This window comes from Aplysia californica, unplaced genomic scaffold, assembly GCF_000002075.1.
Source record: "Aplysia californica isolate F4 #8 unplaced genomic scaffold, AplCal3.0 scaffold00682, whole genome shotgun sequence".
Classification (NCBI taxonomy): domain Eukaryota; kingdom Metazoa; phylum Mollusca; class Gastropoda; order Aplysiida; family Aplysiidae; genus Aplysia; species Aplysia californica.
This window is the reverse complement of record NW_004797952.1, coordinates 347,574-362,918: the sequence shown is the minus strand read 5'-3', so window position 1 is coordinate 362,918 and position 15,345 is coordinate 347,574. Positions and strand designations below refer to the sequence as shown.

The following is a 15,345-nucleotide window of genomic DNA, read 5'->3' as shown; positions in this document are numbered from 1 at the left end:
TTCTTCTTCTTCTTCTTCTTCTTCTTCTTCTTCTTCTTCTTCTTCTTCTTCTTTTTCTTGTAACCTGTATTTTTTTCTCTTCCCCAGAATGCGTTGGTCAACTGGATATCGTGTTCGCCATAGACGGATCCAACAGCATGAGTGAACAAAGGTTTAACACACAGATCTCTTCTCTTGTCAGTCTCTTCCAGACCTTGCCAATAAGCGAGTCTGAAGTGCACGTCGGATCAGAACTATTTTCTAGGGTCGCTGATCCTTCAGATTCCATCCCTCTCACTGGAGACGTGAACAGTCTGATCACAAGTATGTATACAATATAATATCATACAAAAAAAAGAAACAACAATTAAATTTTTTCTTTCAGTCAAGTCACCTCCTTCAATGCCTCAAAGCTTTCAGTTCTTATTTTATCTCTCTTTTGTTCTTCTTCTTTTTGATTCAATTGCAAACTATTGATTTGCTATAACTTATAATCATTACTTACGTTTCACGTCTTACCCTTTAAGTATCTATAATATGTTCTTTATTATCGTTTGGTGATGGTATCAATTGTAAAATTTTGTTCGTTCCTGTCTCAGAAAAAAAAGACAAAACATTAACAGTCTTCATTGAGACAATTGGGTGACGAAATGCAAAAGTGTTACTATCACAATGGCTTCGTCATGCTTGTAAACGTATGAGTATTGATCAGTTATTGAAAAATAAGTCAGACAAGTTTTGAATGAAATGAAAGGGAGAAGATGATTTTACAAATTCTACTTTAGGCAGTATAATTATGTTATTTTATCTCTGTTATGATGTTTCCGGTAGACGAGGGCGTATTTAAAGTATGGCAAAAATTATGACAAACACAAAATTCTGCATAGGCTTAGCACTTTGCAGTTAATGGTTTATGATGCTGGGATATCAATTAAGACTCCAGTGGGAACCCACACAATTTCGCTCTTTGATGCAAGTTTCTCTAAGGTACTGACAAACGCAGATCTGGCTTATGGGCCTCGATACAGACAGCATGGGCTGGGTTTTGTGCAAGGGGGAGCAAGGGGAGGGGGTGCATTGTTTGGTAAAGGGAAAAAACCCCAGATCAGAGGTCCTGTCTCTAGCTTGAGCGTTAAGAAAGTCGTTGAAAGGTCATGAACGAGACACATCAAGAAACAAAAACATCCATTTCTTCTCCCATAAATGAATACAATGTTAGCCGACAACAGGGATTTAAAAACATTTAGCAAGGGTTTGAGCAATCAATTGAAGTTTTGAAGAGCTGCTTTGAATATCAAGATGAAGAATACACTACATGCTCTTAAAAGTAGCAACATCGAAAAAAAAACTGGAACGAATACAATGCAAGTGGTAAATACATTTACAAAAATTAAATCTCCTTTACACATATTATGTTTTTGCGCTTAGTTATATTTGAGCTCATCCTAGTTTTATGTAAATTTATTACTGGTTCTATTCATGCCAGTCTAACCTTCGTAAAGTTCAAACACTTCTTGGGCTTTTCAAACGTTGCTTTCGTGTAGTTTGTAAGGAGAAAAGGTGTTCCTTCTCATTAATACTCCGCGATCAAGATCATTGCTTCACCATCTAGCCGTCTGTTCAGACCTCTTCATACTCAGTACACAGAGCATTCTCACAACGTTCTCTCCAAATAAAACTAGGTCAAAATATAGGACATGGAACAATTGTTCATACCTGTGTATTATAATATGCCTTTAAATGAAGTTCACATTGACGGGTTTTTCCTGTCTATAAATGTCGGTTACCTCAGTTGGTATCTTGAAAGACTACGAACCAACCGTCCCAGATCGAACCCCTTATCGGGCGTTCTTGAAGCAGACTGTTTCGTGAAGATTTTGAGGCTCTTAACCGGCTTGACTTGATTCTGTAGGAGATGGCCGTTTAATTCAGAGGTCCCGCCTCTTGAATAATTTAACAGTGTTGAAAGGGGTTTAAACTTATACACTTACTAACTTTACTTTCTCTCTAGTAGATTCATCAAAGTTCTTCAGACGAAAGGGAGAAATGGAGGGGAAGAGTTCTATCTAAATTGAAGTATTAACATGAACGTATATCTTGAGTTTGAATAAGAATGAACAAATGGATTTGTGAGCAATGTACTTGTCATTTAATTTAGTGTCTGCAAAAAAGGTACGCTGTTTGTGGTACGACATAATATTTAGGATATCTTGTGCAAATCAGTGAGAACTGCTTTGCTAGAACACGTAATAACCCTCTCCTCATGTGTCCCAATCCGTGTAGATAGAATATAGAGTTATGATATAGCTTTTAGGTGTGCTCGCCAAAGGGCTGGGTTTGAGTCCAACACGGTGATCTCCGTCTTTTATGTTGGCAGTGTTATAAAACGCTGCCAGAGTGATCCTGGCATCCAGGATCAGGGTAGCCCGCCCCCCCCCCCCTGGCTAAAGTTATCGAGGGAAGGGGGGGGGGGGCGTTAGACAATATTCACTACCAACATTATAATTTCTACCCATCATCATTGTCCATCCTGCCGCCCCCTCCCCCCCCCCCCCCCCCCCGTCATCCCCTATCCCTGCTTCCCGGATATGGCATCAGCGGCCTACTGGTTAAGCTACAGGACATTTAATCGTGAAGTTTCGGGATCGGTGGTCCAAGGCTCAGCCGTTGTGTCCTTGGGAAAGGCACGTTACATTTTTTCCCTTTTGGCTCGGTCCTACAGGAGATGGGCTTTAATTCAGAGGTTCTGTCTCTTAAATAACTTTACAGCGTTGCAAGGGGAGTTGACCAAATACACTTTCGCACATTTTTTCATCCAGATTTTCTTTTTCCTTTTCTGCGCTTCCTCCACACCGTACATATCCTTTACCTTAGTGTATCCAAAGATCGTACATAACAAGATGGTTCACTCAGCTAAAAAAAAAGTGTCCGCGGAAGTCCCTGCATTGGTTCAGATGGCGCTGCAGTCTTTGTTTTGAAGCTCTCTTTCGTTTCTCCAGAAGAAGAATAGGAATAGCACAGTTTGTTAGTTTCGCTTTTATTGTTTTTTGTTTTTTTACAAAAATAGTTTAAATCTGATCGCAAGGTCCGCACTTGTTTGAAGAAGGCGCCGCAGAATTTTAAGGACACTTTTTTTAATTGGCTCAAAGAGAGAGTGAACCATCTTGTTATTCACAATCTTTGGTGTATCTTTCGTTATCCCCTTTCACACCAACAGCGTAGTATTGTGAGACACAGTATTAAAGATATCGGACTTCCAATATTTTCGATTATCACCAAATCCCAAATTCTATAGTTACTTGTTTGTTTTTATATAGTTGCCACAGTAGTTTTTTTGTGTTGTTGTTGCTACTTCTGTCGTCGTTGCTGTTGTTGATGTTACTTATGTTGTAATTGTTGTTGTTTCCAATGTTGCTGTCGTTGCTGCTGTTGTTTTTATTTTTCTGATGCTAATGCTGCTGTTGATGCTGTTGTTGTTGTTGTTGTTGTTGTTGTTGTTGTCGTTGTTGATATTTTGTTGGCTATGTTGGATATATAAATGGGGAGGGTATTGAATACATAGGAACTCGCTTCTACTTTTAGCCTAGTGAGAGAGTCCGAGACAGTCTCGGACCGCCAGACAGTGAAGGGATTGATAACTCTATATGTCAACATTTGACGAGCGCCTGATTCCAACACGTTACGACGCAATTTCAAAGCATTCCTATGACAAGCACAGAAGAACGAGCTTAAATAATATTCTTTTATTTCACAATGAAGGCGTACGCTCTATGGAATAGCTTTTATAGAATTGAGCTAACGCAATTTATGAGCGCTATGCGCAGATTAGATTATTTTTAAAGCGCTGTAAGTCAGTCAAAAGAGTCCAGTTACTGGATTTAAAAGATCACTTGTCAGAAACGTTATCATCGTTTGCATAATTTTTTGTTATTGTAGGTTTCGGAATAAATTATAAGAGCCATATTTCGTATTCCCCTAAAGATTTGGAAAGATTTTCCAATTGTTATTATGACAGTAAACTCGATAACTGAAATTACAAGGTTCAGCTATATCTTCATTATTATTATTTTCAGTAGCCATTTCGTGGACTATTAATGCTACGTTCGTTCACACACATTTTTATTGTTTTGAGGTTTGATAGTTGGATATTGTTTGCTTCTTGCAACCAGGGATCTCTGCTTACCTGCACCCCGATGAAAACACAGCTACCGACTTGGGCATCATGGCAGCAATCAGAAACTTCCAGACATACGGTAGACAGAATGTGCCTAAACTGCTCATGGTTATTACTGATGGAGAGTAAGTTTGTGCGTGTACAGATTTATAATAGTGTTTGTGCGTGTTTGCGTGGATTTAATCTGGGGTGTCATGTTTAGGCATTATCAGATAGATTACTAGACGTGAGTGGGTTGGTTTGTCTCTCTCTTTCTCTGTCTCTGTCTCTCTCTCTGTCTCTGTGTCTCTCTCTCTATGTATGTCTGTGTGTGTGTGTGTGTGTGTGTGTGTGTGTGTGTGTGTGTGTGTGTGTGTGTGTGTGTGTGTGTGCCCGCGTTGGTAAATTCAGAAAGAAATAGAGAGAAACATAATTATAAACAGTCGCACTTGTCCAAGACACTTACCCATTGACGAGGAGTTAGGTAGAGGACATGGACATTATGATATCATATGGAGATGTAGAAAGCGGAAAGAAAAAGGGGATGCTTGGGAAGTTCTTCTTCTTCTTCTTCTTCTTCTTCTTCTTCTTCTTCTTCTTCTTCTTCTTCTTCTTCTTCTTCTTCTTCTTCTTCTTCTGCTCCTCCTGCTCCTCCTCCTCCTCCTCCTCCTCCTCCTCCTCCTCCTCCTCCTCCTCCTCCTCCTCCTCCTCCTCCTCCTCCTCCTCCTCCTCCTTCTTCTTCTTCTTCTTCTTCTTCTTCTTCTTCTTCTTCTTCTTCTTCTTCTTCTTCTTCTTCTTCTTCTTCTTCTTCTTCTTCTTCTTCTTCTTCTTCTTCTTCTTCTTCTTCTTCTTCTTCTTCTTCTTCTTCTTCTTCTTCTTTTTCTTCTTCTTCTTCTTCTCATCAATATTTTTATAATATAGGTTGTAAAACGCATAGAGCTTGCTTTTGAGCTTGAATTTGCGCTATACAAATGCTATTCATCTATCTATCTATCTATCTATCTATCTATCTATCTATCTATCTATCTATCTATCTATCTATCTATCTATCTATCTATCTATCTATCTATCTATCTATTATGATTATTATAATTATAATTATTAACATTATTATTATTATTATTATTATTATTATTATTATTATTATTATTATTATTAGTAGCATTATTATTATTACCATTTTTACAATACCTCAAGGTCTGACAACACCACAGCAACAGTCGAACAGGCCCAGGCAGCCAAGAATATGGGAATCAACATCTACGCTCTGGGCGTTACAGATATTGGAAGCAACGTTAACCAGGATGAGCTGAGACTTATCGCAAGTGCCCCTAATCAGGTGGGGTGATTGAGAAGTTGTTTTCTTTTTATCTTGATGGGCGGGGGTGATGTCATTGTCGTGGTTCTCTTTGAACTTAATGTTGTTGTTGTTGTCGTTGTTATTGTTGTTGTAGTTGTTATTGTTGGTTGTGGTGGGGGTGTTTCTATTGCTGTCGTTGTTGGTTTTGTTGTTGAAGTTGTTGTATTTTTGTTGTTGCTGTTGGTGGTGGTCGTGGTGACAGTGTTGTTGTTATTCTCATCGTCGTCGTTGTGGGTTGTTGGAAGGCTCCACTGGCAGGTCCTACTTGATTTCATTCCCTCTACTGTTTGTGTCTGCTTTTTTTCTATTTTCCAGGAGCACTAAACGATCAGTGTTAGATCTATGTTTTTTTTCTTATTCAAACGTAACAAACAAAGAGATAAAGAAGCAAACTGTTGTCGTCGAAGATGTACGTGGCAGTTTTGCTGATGTCATCGTTTGCTGCATAAAAAGGTGTTGGTACCCTTGTTGACCATTGTTAATTCACATTTGATAATGAATTGAGGTTGGGTTTATTTTCCACTCTGTTGTTGTTTGTGATGCAGATAAAGCCAATGACGATGATGTTTTTGTTAGTGCGATTATGAACTTGTTTTCTCTTTTTATTCATGACTTTGGTTCATGCTTTTTGAGTGTGATTTTGTAGTTGTTGTTGTTTACAGTTTTGCTACCGTTTTTTTGTTGTCGTTATGGTTTGAGGTGAAGTCGTCAGAGTTTTTCCTTATCGATATCAGTCTTGGTGCTACCATGTGTGAGTGTTGTTATTGTTATTGTTGTTGTTGTGTTATTGTTTGTTGTTGTTGTTGTTGTTGTTCCTGATGTTGATATTGTATTTTTAAATGTTGTTGTTGTTTTTTCTAGGCGCTTCATGATACCTTCTTCTTGACACAAATACAAAATACATATGTGCTCTAGCGTGCTTAATCATACTTTTTTGCTAAACTCAAACATATACGCAGGCAGTCGTAGTATTATCACAGCACAATCGATGACGATATACACATCACATAATTACGAACATAATGTTCTCTCTAATTTTTATCCTCCAGGTTCTATTGTCCAGTAACTTCAACGAGCTCGCGAAAACGCTGGTCCAGGCAACATCCCAAGCTTGTGTGAACCTTGGTATGTTCTCTTAAGACATTTTTTTCTGAAATTTATTCAACACACATCACTAACACTGACATGAATTTCTTTCTATCAGGCGTGCACGCAAGGATAGAAACCTGAAACTTTAAAAAACCAAATCGTGTTGTCATTTTGTTAACCCTAATATTTTCATTTTTATTCAGATAGCCTTAGCCTTTAGATTTAACCTTACTGACAATGACCAAGATGCAATAGTTTCATCCGTGGTGTACATGTATTCAACAATAAGTCTTTAAAATACTTTATCTTTGTTGTACTAACATACTACTCTTTTAGTTTTTAAACCATGAATTCATTCGGCACACGACTCTTCGTATCAATTAAATAACTGTTTCATTAGGCTTAAACCCGTTAAAATTGTGCTCACCCACTTTCTTCTATTTCCTTCGTTTCAACGATGCAGTGACGACAGGTATCAAACGAGCACAAACTATCGATCTACTGTGTCACTTGCACTTAAGAAAGTAGACGAAATCTGTGCACTCTTCTTCACAAATGTATGAAAATCACTCCTTGAAACAATGTTTGAGTGATTCTAGAGTGCTGGTTCCCCTTACTATAATAATGTCTGCGATGACAATTTATTGTTTGGAGTAATGTGAGTTGCAAAGGAAGGGGATACTTTCGTTAAAGTTTGGATGTGTGTGTGTGTACGCATGTGTTTGTGTGTATGTGTGTGTGTGTGTGTGTGTGTGTGTGTGTGTGTGTGTGTGTGTGTGTGTGTGTGCGTGCGAATGTGTGTGTATGTGTGTGTGTGTTTCGGTGTTGGGGGGGGGGGGGGGGGAGGTAGGGATATAGTGAAAATTTCAAAGGAGGGAAGATTCGTTTGATATTATAAACCTGTCTTGGAATGTTTAAAGTTACGAATGTTTTGGTTTGAGACGTTGTAGGGCTTGATGAAACAGGGAAAAACGTCAGGCGGAATGTCCAATAAGCGCTAGGGGCACTTGATAAGCGACGTATACAGCATCTGTACTCTTCACTGGACAAGAATGTCTGTCACTCGGTGCATATTATGCACACTTACTATGCGTCGAGAAAGCGCACTCTGCACATAATTCGAAAACTGCACCCTTTCTTCACAATGATTATACTCTATTCAACAATTATTTCAAGAGGTCTTTTCCTTGGAAAAAGATGTCTCCTAGCCTACTCGGCACTTATGCACTCTTACAGAATTCTTGACGCAGTTACATGTCAAGAGAGCACACACTTTGCACAGATTTCAAGATAATATGCACCCTTTTGCACTCTAATTATATATTGAACAACAACTCGAAATGTCCACTTGATTCTAGTATTGTGTTGTAGTTCAACAAACTCTATTTGCACTAATTGTTTATGTTTGCCCTTATTGTTTCACTCCAAGCAGTATAATAGCATTCACCTGTAACGCAGCACACCTGGAAAAATGTATTCCAGTTGACACATCCGGCACTGATGCATGTGCCATTCACTACATTATGTGTGAGGAATGAAAGTCCCATGCATCTTACTTTTGTAATAAAATCTAATATTAACAATTTGTCCGTCAATATCTGGCGGTGATCATTACCTCAGCTGAAGAGAACATTTCTCCAGTGAAATAGACGAATTTGACAAATTAAAGTTTATGATGACTTGTGGCTTCTGCTGTGGCCGATGAGACCAATTCTGGGAGAGAAGTTGCTAAAAAAAACCCAACACATTTTGAACATTGAAAGGCTCCACTTCCACTTATGGATGTGCGCAGCTTGCAGTCTTTACTCTTGAGAAGTATCTCTTCGATTTAACGAATTTGAAAGCAGTGGTATGACTCCACTCGACTTCAAAATCTCATTGAAATGACTCACCCTTAATGGAATTTTCATGTCAAATGACTTCACAGCACACACGCCAGTCTTTCACGTCAAAACGTTAACGTAAAAGAGATCAACTTAAAGCTTTTATACAATTCGCTGCTGTCTTATGCTGTATAATAATATGTACATTTGTTGTGATATGATGATGAATCTTATTTGTAATGAGCCCACCATCTTATCACTAGGCACTTTCACCTGATCACCTATCCTCCATCTGACCATCAATAATAATATTTATTTATAGAGGCACCAGCCATCCATGTTTAGGTGTTGTTTTAGCCACCCATCATCCATTCATTCTTTAAAATTCACACATTATTCACTATGCTTTCATTACAAGCATATCATTGTGGCACAAATGACATTGTGAATTATTTGCATTTCTTTCATCAACGTCGCACTTTGTTCAGGTAAGTGAGCAAGCATTTAATACCCAGCACTCTATTTTTTCCTCGGATTTTCTTCCACCAACAATATCCAAACATTCCCATCCCATTTTCATCCTATTCTGCACTATTGCTTTTCACGTTTTCTAAATAAAATCCCTTTCACTTGACAATATCGACTACAAATTGTAACTCTTCCCATTCCTCTGAGTACAGCACATTCTGTAATGTCGGTTTTGAGCTCCTAACAATTTGAAACATATTTTCAAAGCACAATCATATTATTATTCCATTATTGTGACTGTCGCACTGTACGGATTAATTTCCTCACACACCTAAGGTACGGAATGTTCATGAAGGTTTCTTTCTCCTTTTTTTTGGATTTTTTTCCCTTCCTGTTTGAGCACTTCAGTACTATGGTGTATTCCAGAGACCCCACTCTGTGAATGCTTTTCTTTTTTCTTTTGCACTTCTTTGGTCTTTTTTGCACATCTTTCATAATCGCGCACTTATTTCCTTTGTGTACGTGTGAGTTGCTTTGTTTTTTCAAGGATCACGGCTCATTACTGACTTAATGTCGTAATCAATCATGTGCTCACTTCCAATCAAAGATAGGCAACCTGTATAATGTACAAGTGTGGAAAATTGCCCCCTTCAAAGGTGAGATAGTGCAAAACAGCCATACAGACCGTATTGAATCGATAATAAAATCACGTTGGCTTTAAAATGTAGGTCTTTCAGTTAGTACTTCTGAAAGTTGAACGTGAGAATATGATCCTTGGAATCCGCTATGATCCCAAAAGGATGCCGTTTGTTCAGTCTAGATTGGATAATGGGTGAGTGATCAGTTAACATGAAGTTCTCCCCAGCGTCTGTCCCCTTTGAGTAATGTCACGTGACTGCTCAGATTTGAGGAGGGAATAACGGGAGCTAATATTCTGAGCCTGCTTCCAGAATGTCTCGACCTGCAGCTCGACCTCGCCTTCGTCATCGACTCTTCTGTGTCCTCAAGCACATTTGACCAACTGAAAGGCTTCCTGGGCACGTTCATTTCCTTCGCCAACATCGACAGCGGTGCTGTACGCGTCTCCCTAGTACCCTATAGCAACACCGCCTACGTGGACGCCCGACTGAATACTTATACGTCCGCCAGCTCTCTCAAGAGCGCCATTGACAGTATTCAGTACCGCCCTGGCGCCTCCAACCCTGCCAGTGCTTTCCAAACGCTGCGTACGGACGTGTTTACAGCGGCTGGGGGAGATAGAGATGGAGCAAAGGACATAGTTATTTATTTGACGGGCAGTAACTCCAACACGCAGACCACGCAAACCGTTCCTCAAGCCGATGCTTTGAAAGGACAAGGCGTCACTATCTATACCATCGGTAAGTCGTCAGCGCGTATACTTCTACTGACCTTGTAAATAATAGTTCGACGATTTCAATGTTTTTCTTATTTGAGTTTATCTACTAAAGTGCATCAATACTGAAGTAGTCGCTCACTCTCTTTGTGTATGTGTGTGTGTGTGTGTGTGTGTGTGTGTGTGTGTGTGTGTGTGTGTGTGAGAGAGAGAGAGAGAGAGAGAGAGAGAGAGAGAGAGAGAGAGAGAGAGAGAGAGAGAGAGAGAGAGAGAGAGAGAGAGAGAGAGAAAGCGTAAAGAATTTATGAAAAAACACAAAAGAGAAAAACGAAACAATTACGGTATACTAACATTCAGTCAGTTGCAAGTTACTTTACAATAACATTTCTTCACCAAGAAGTAAAGCACAACATTTTTTGAAGCTTCATGAGTCCACCGTAATAGAAATTTTCCATTGCAATTCAATATTGCGAATAGACAAAAGTATAGTCGGGACTATGAAGAATGTCTAAATCTATTAACTGAGCCTGCATTAAGTTTGTTTGACCGAGTTGTCTTCTCTAACTAATGTGTATATAAATGTGTAAAAGAGAAGGATTGTCCGATAGCACTGAGATATAGAATAAGATATTACTTATAAAACTGAGAATTCAAGACTCATGAAAAGCAATTTGTTTCACCTTTGACTCTCCAAGTCTCTCATTTTCTTATATCTGACCTTCTTTGACCATTCCTTTTAGATTGCCCTTTGTCTGCTTGACCTTTGCCTCTGTGGCTCCCATCTCTCTGCGATCAATCAATATTTCTATCTATCCCTCTATCTGTCTCTCTCTCTCTATCTCTATCTCTATCTCTCTCTCTCTCTCTCTCTCTCTCTCTCTCTCTCTCTCTCTCTGTATACATATTTATATATATATATTATATATATATATATATATATATATATATATATATATATATATATAAATCTATCTATCTATCTATCTAATTATAACCTGTTCCGCATCGAAGCTGTTGGCATCCCGCCTTCCCCCGAGATGAGGGCAGTGACCAGCGCGCCAACTGGCGAGAACTTGATCCAGGTGGCTCAAGGAGGAGACCTCAATACGATCTACCAGTCTATTTATAGCAACTTTAACAAGCTGTGTCCTAGTAAGTCAACTCAGGAGAGTCACTGGACATTTACGTCTCTTCCTTTGGTGGTATCTGTATTCATTACTCACTATCAACACAGTTACATCAATGGCAAGAATACGCTGACTATTTTTAGATTCTTGACGGGAATATTTTCCCGATACATACAGAGATACACCCAAACCCATTAACACTTACACAATCTCATACACTAAAAAAAGACAAATGCGTGTTTATCCACTCACTCACAGGCATAAAACACTTTCACGATAAAGGTGGCGTCGGTGGTCTAGTGATACCCATGACAGGGCAAGGTTTTCAAGAGGAATAACATGAATTAAAAGTGAGCGTCATTGTCTCGAAGACGGAGCTGAAAAAGATATACAGGGTGATCCCAAAAAAACTTTACAACTTTTTTTCTGAATATCTCGCGCAAAAATTGTTCTAGAATGCTGTAATTTGGAACAGACATAATTCATTCAAAGGGAACTTGTTTGATATAAAATCCATGAAGAAGAAACATGTTTTGAAAACGGAAACGGTTTTTAAAAAAGCACCCAAAAAAGTTCACCAATGTTTTAAAATCTTGTAAAGGAAGTCGTGAAAAGATTAGCTGACCGTTTTCTTTTTTTTTCTCTTTGACATTAATTTTCCATCCTTGTGACATCTAAACAATATTTAATATCGTTTATAGAGTTTTAAAAACCTAATGATTTCATTTTGAAATTCCTAGAAGCAGTGCTCCACATTCCCTCCGTTGGATTCGATACATTTTTAACACGTCGTTCGAAACGTTCAGTGGCGCCCTAACACAAGGACCCGTAAAACCATGAGTCTTTAAAGCCACATACACTGTTTATGTTCACTAAGAAGTGGCTTCCAGAGACAATAGAGTGGGGTGCCCAATAGACAACATTTTTAGAGTTAACATACCCCGCAGGGTGAAAATGGGCTTTGCACTAAACCAAAAGTCATCGAGGAAATTATCCCTCTTTACAAGACAATCGAGGAATCATGAACACATTGCCATGCTCTGATCCATGTCATCTCGGCCTAGTGCAGATGAACATGGTATAGTCGTAGGTTAAGATCTGCCATGAGAATACAGACTGTTGATGTGTAGGAAAGTCCTAGCTGCAGATCGTCTATGGACAGACGTCTCATGGGACTCAGCTACTGAAATCTGCACTCTGGTGACGTTTAAAGGGCTGCGCATGGTGCGTGTTCGACCTGAAATGGTCATTTTTAAAGAACTTTCTAGTTCAGATTCACTGTAGATCCAAACTGACGGAACTGCTCTACTCATGACGCCAAAGGTTTTGAGGGCACCTAAGCATTCTCTCCACGCCGTGCGCAGAACTTACTAAATGTCAGGGATGGTGAGTTTGTGGAGAGGTAATGTTCAATACAAAAAGCTCTCTGCTCTTTATTAAACGTAGCCATGATCTCAGCAGGTGAAACAAAATTTGAGAAAAATAATATCTGCAGACTTCTGTTGACATGTTAGACTGCTGTAGCTTGCAGTAAGGCGCGATTGTTGCAACTTTTAGAGGTAGGCATAATGCAAACAGGTGCGCCATGCTATGAAAATGGCGACAAGGTTGAAAATGGGCTGGGTTTTTTTTTTAATGCGCTATATAGAGCAAAACCATTCATTGAACTTATCTAAAATACATATCAGAAAAATTCCTTTTGGCTTCCAAGCGTTATGCTTAAATCTGAAACGCAAGACTTCAGTATGGGAGAAGATATCTACAAAACAAGTTGTAAAGGTTTTTTTGGATCACCCTGTACTTCGTTAAAGAATCGTTTGCTGTTACGGCGAATGTGATATTTCTAGTGATTTTAGCTTCAGAGAACTCTCAAAAGTACTTTATTAGCTACGTGAACTCAAACTGTTGTGACACATTCTGTTCTACTGTTTTGTTTGCCAGCAACTCAGTCACGTCGATAATAAAGCCAGAATCTTCCCAGAGCCAAATTACAATGTGAATTTAATTGACTCTTCTTTTTTCAGCGTGATATTTTAGCTAATGATATCCCGGTCGGTTCTATGTTATTTAGTCTATGATTTACTTTGTCATATTGTGAGCCTTATCGTAAAACCGGCATTTTTCAAAATCTGACTGAGTCACTGTACTATTACTCATTTTGTGTGTGTGTTTTATTCCTTGCACTCTTCGTACAGCCCCTTGCATTTTGTCGATCACTTACTTGCTACTCTCTGGCACCCTAAAAATACTATTCTCGATTGTTATGGGTCACACACTTAAACAGTATTTCTGAGTGTGATGCCGTTTACAAACCTTTATTTTGCATCTCTATTTTTCCGTGAAACCTAAAAGGGCAGGGGAAACCACCAATGCAAGCAAGAACTCGATGAGAGAAATAAAAACTGGCGTGGTGGATTCGACCTGTACATCACGCAATACGTACTTTAAGAAAAAAAAGTATAATAAAATAAGGAATGACGACTCTAGATCTACTTTGATTCGCACAACAGTGAAAACTGAACAGAACGCAAGACTTCCCGCTGTGCGAACTCTTTCTCAAAATTCTTATTAATAGCCTTTAGTTAATAATCAAAATAACGACAGAGAGTTGTGAGTCTGCTCAGTACATTGGTTCCCCTGCTCTGAGAAATGAATGACTATGTGGACACCTATTTACCATCCCTGCACGTTCACCTGCACTGCACGATTTTTAATGTTTGTAGCTAAGAATAACACTATGAAATTATGACCTAGAACCATTATGCTCTTTCTTCCGTACATGACATCAATGAGATCAACGCCTATTATACTTCAGTTTTTAATTAAATACCCTTCAACTTCAAGTCCTTTTCTTCGTCTAACTCAATATTTCCGACACTAGCACATGTTAGAACGACTATTCTATACCTATGTTATTATTGTTCAGCTATCCATAATTTCAAACTTAATAATTCCGGTAAATTCCCAGTTGTTAATGTAATTGACAACTGGATAATAATTGGTAAACTACTAATATAATTTGTCCTCCTCTTTCATATTAATTCGCTCTGACATTCCACCCCCCCCTTCCCCGACCCAGCCACTGATACTCCTCTTTCCCTGTAGACTTGTCCCTAAGCGCCCCTGGACAATCGTCTCACTCCTTCCACTGTGGCGAATACTCTACCTGAACACCCTCTTTGATATTCTCCCTGTTTAATGAGCCTTTTCCCATACTAACAAATTACCAAATACTTATTTAAGTAACTTCGATTGTTTGTTTAAAATATGTTTTTCTGAAATTTAGAATACAAAACAGAGACAGTAATACAGCATAGATTCTGAAATTTGATATGTTTTTCCCATTTTGAAGAGATGATTCGTCTATTAAATTGAATCCATCAAAGGTTTTCATGATGCATCATTGTTATTGAGACCATGTCTCTTAATATAAGAGAAATAATATTTGAAAATTAAGCTATTCATGTAATAGGAAATTCATTATTAAAGCTTTCTGTGGTTCGCATTTCATAAATAATTAAATCAGCATCAGCATTATGTGCAATATACAGTTTCTTGAATACTCTCTTATTACCGTATTTGGTCTAGAAAAGGTAATTACGTAATACGTGCAGTAATGGAGAGTTTAGAAGCATACGATTAAACACGTTTTTCTGTTTTTTTAAACTGTCTCCAATAGATAAAGTAGTCTTAGCACAAAGTATGCTTTATATTACAAATGTTAAACTAACGTTATTGCAGTTTAAGCAAATAACTATCCAATCAGTAAACTATCCTTCGTAGAAGCGTTAACTGTAATATTATTAAAGCTGAACAATTTTGATGGACCCCTTTCAAAACATGTCTTTTGTTGGGTTTGTTTTTCAGACCCACCTGTTGTTCTTCGGAGTAAGTAAACATCTCTTTATTTTGTATGGTCATTTTGTGGTTTAATGTAACAGGAACAGAAGAGTGGGGAGACCTTTTTTTATTAATGGAAGGAGAGGGGGGGG

General features: G+C 38.5%; 1 protein-coding gene across 1 annotated transcript in view; it reads left to right on the top strand.

Annotated features, from left to right (window-relative positions):
• The window catches only part of LOC101859044, a gene marked incomplete in the record, with an annotated part of 31,615 nt that overhangs the window by 5,064 nt on the left and 11,206 nt on the right, over positions 1-15,345 (top strand). The window contains 5 exon segments of the mRNA XM_035972407.1: positions 88-303; positions 4,149-4,278; positions 5,330-5,471; positions 6,542-6,617; positions 15,221-15,241. Coding sequence (XP_035828300.1) covers positions 88-303; positions 4,149-4,278; positions 5,330-5,471; positions 6,542-6,617; positions 15,221-15,241 — 585 coding nt within the window.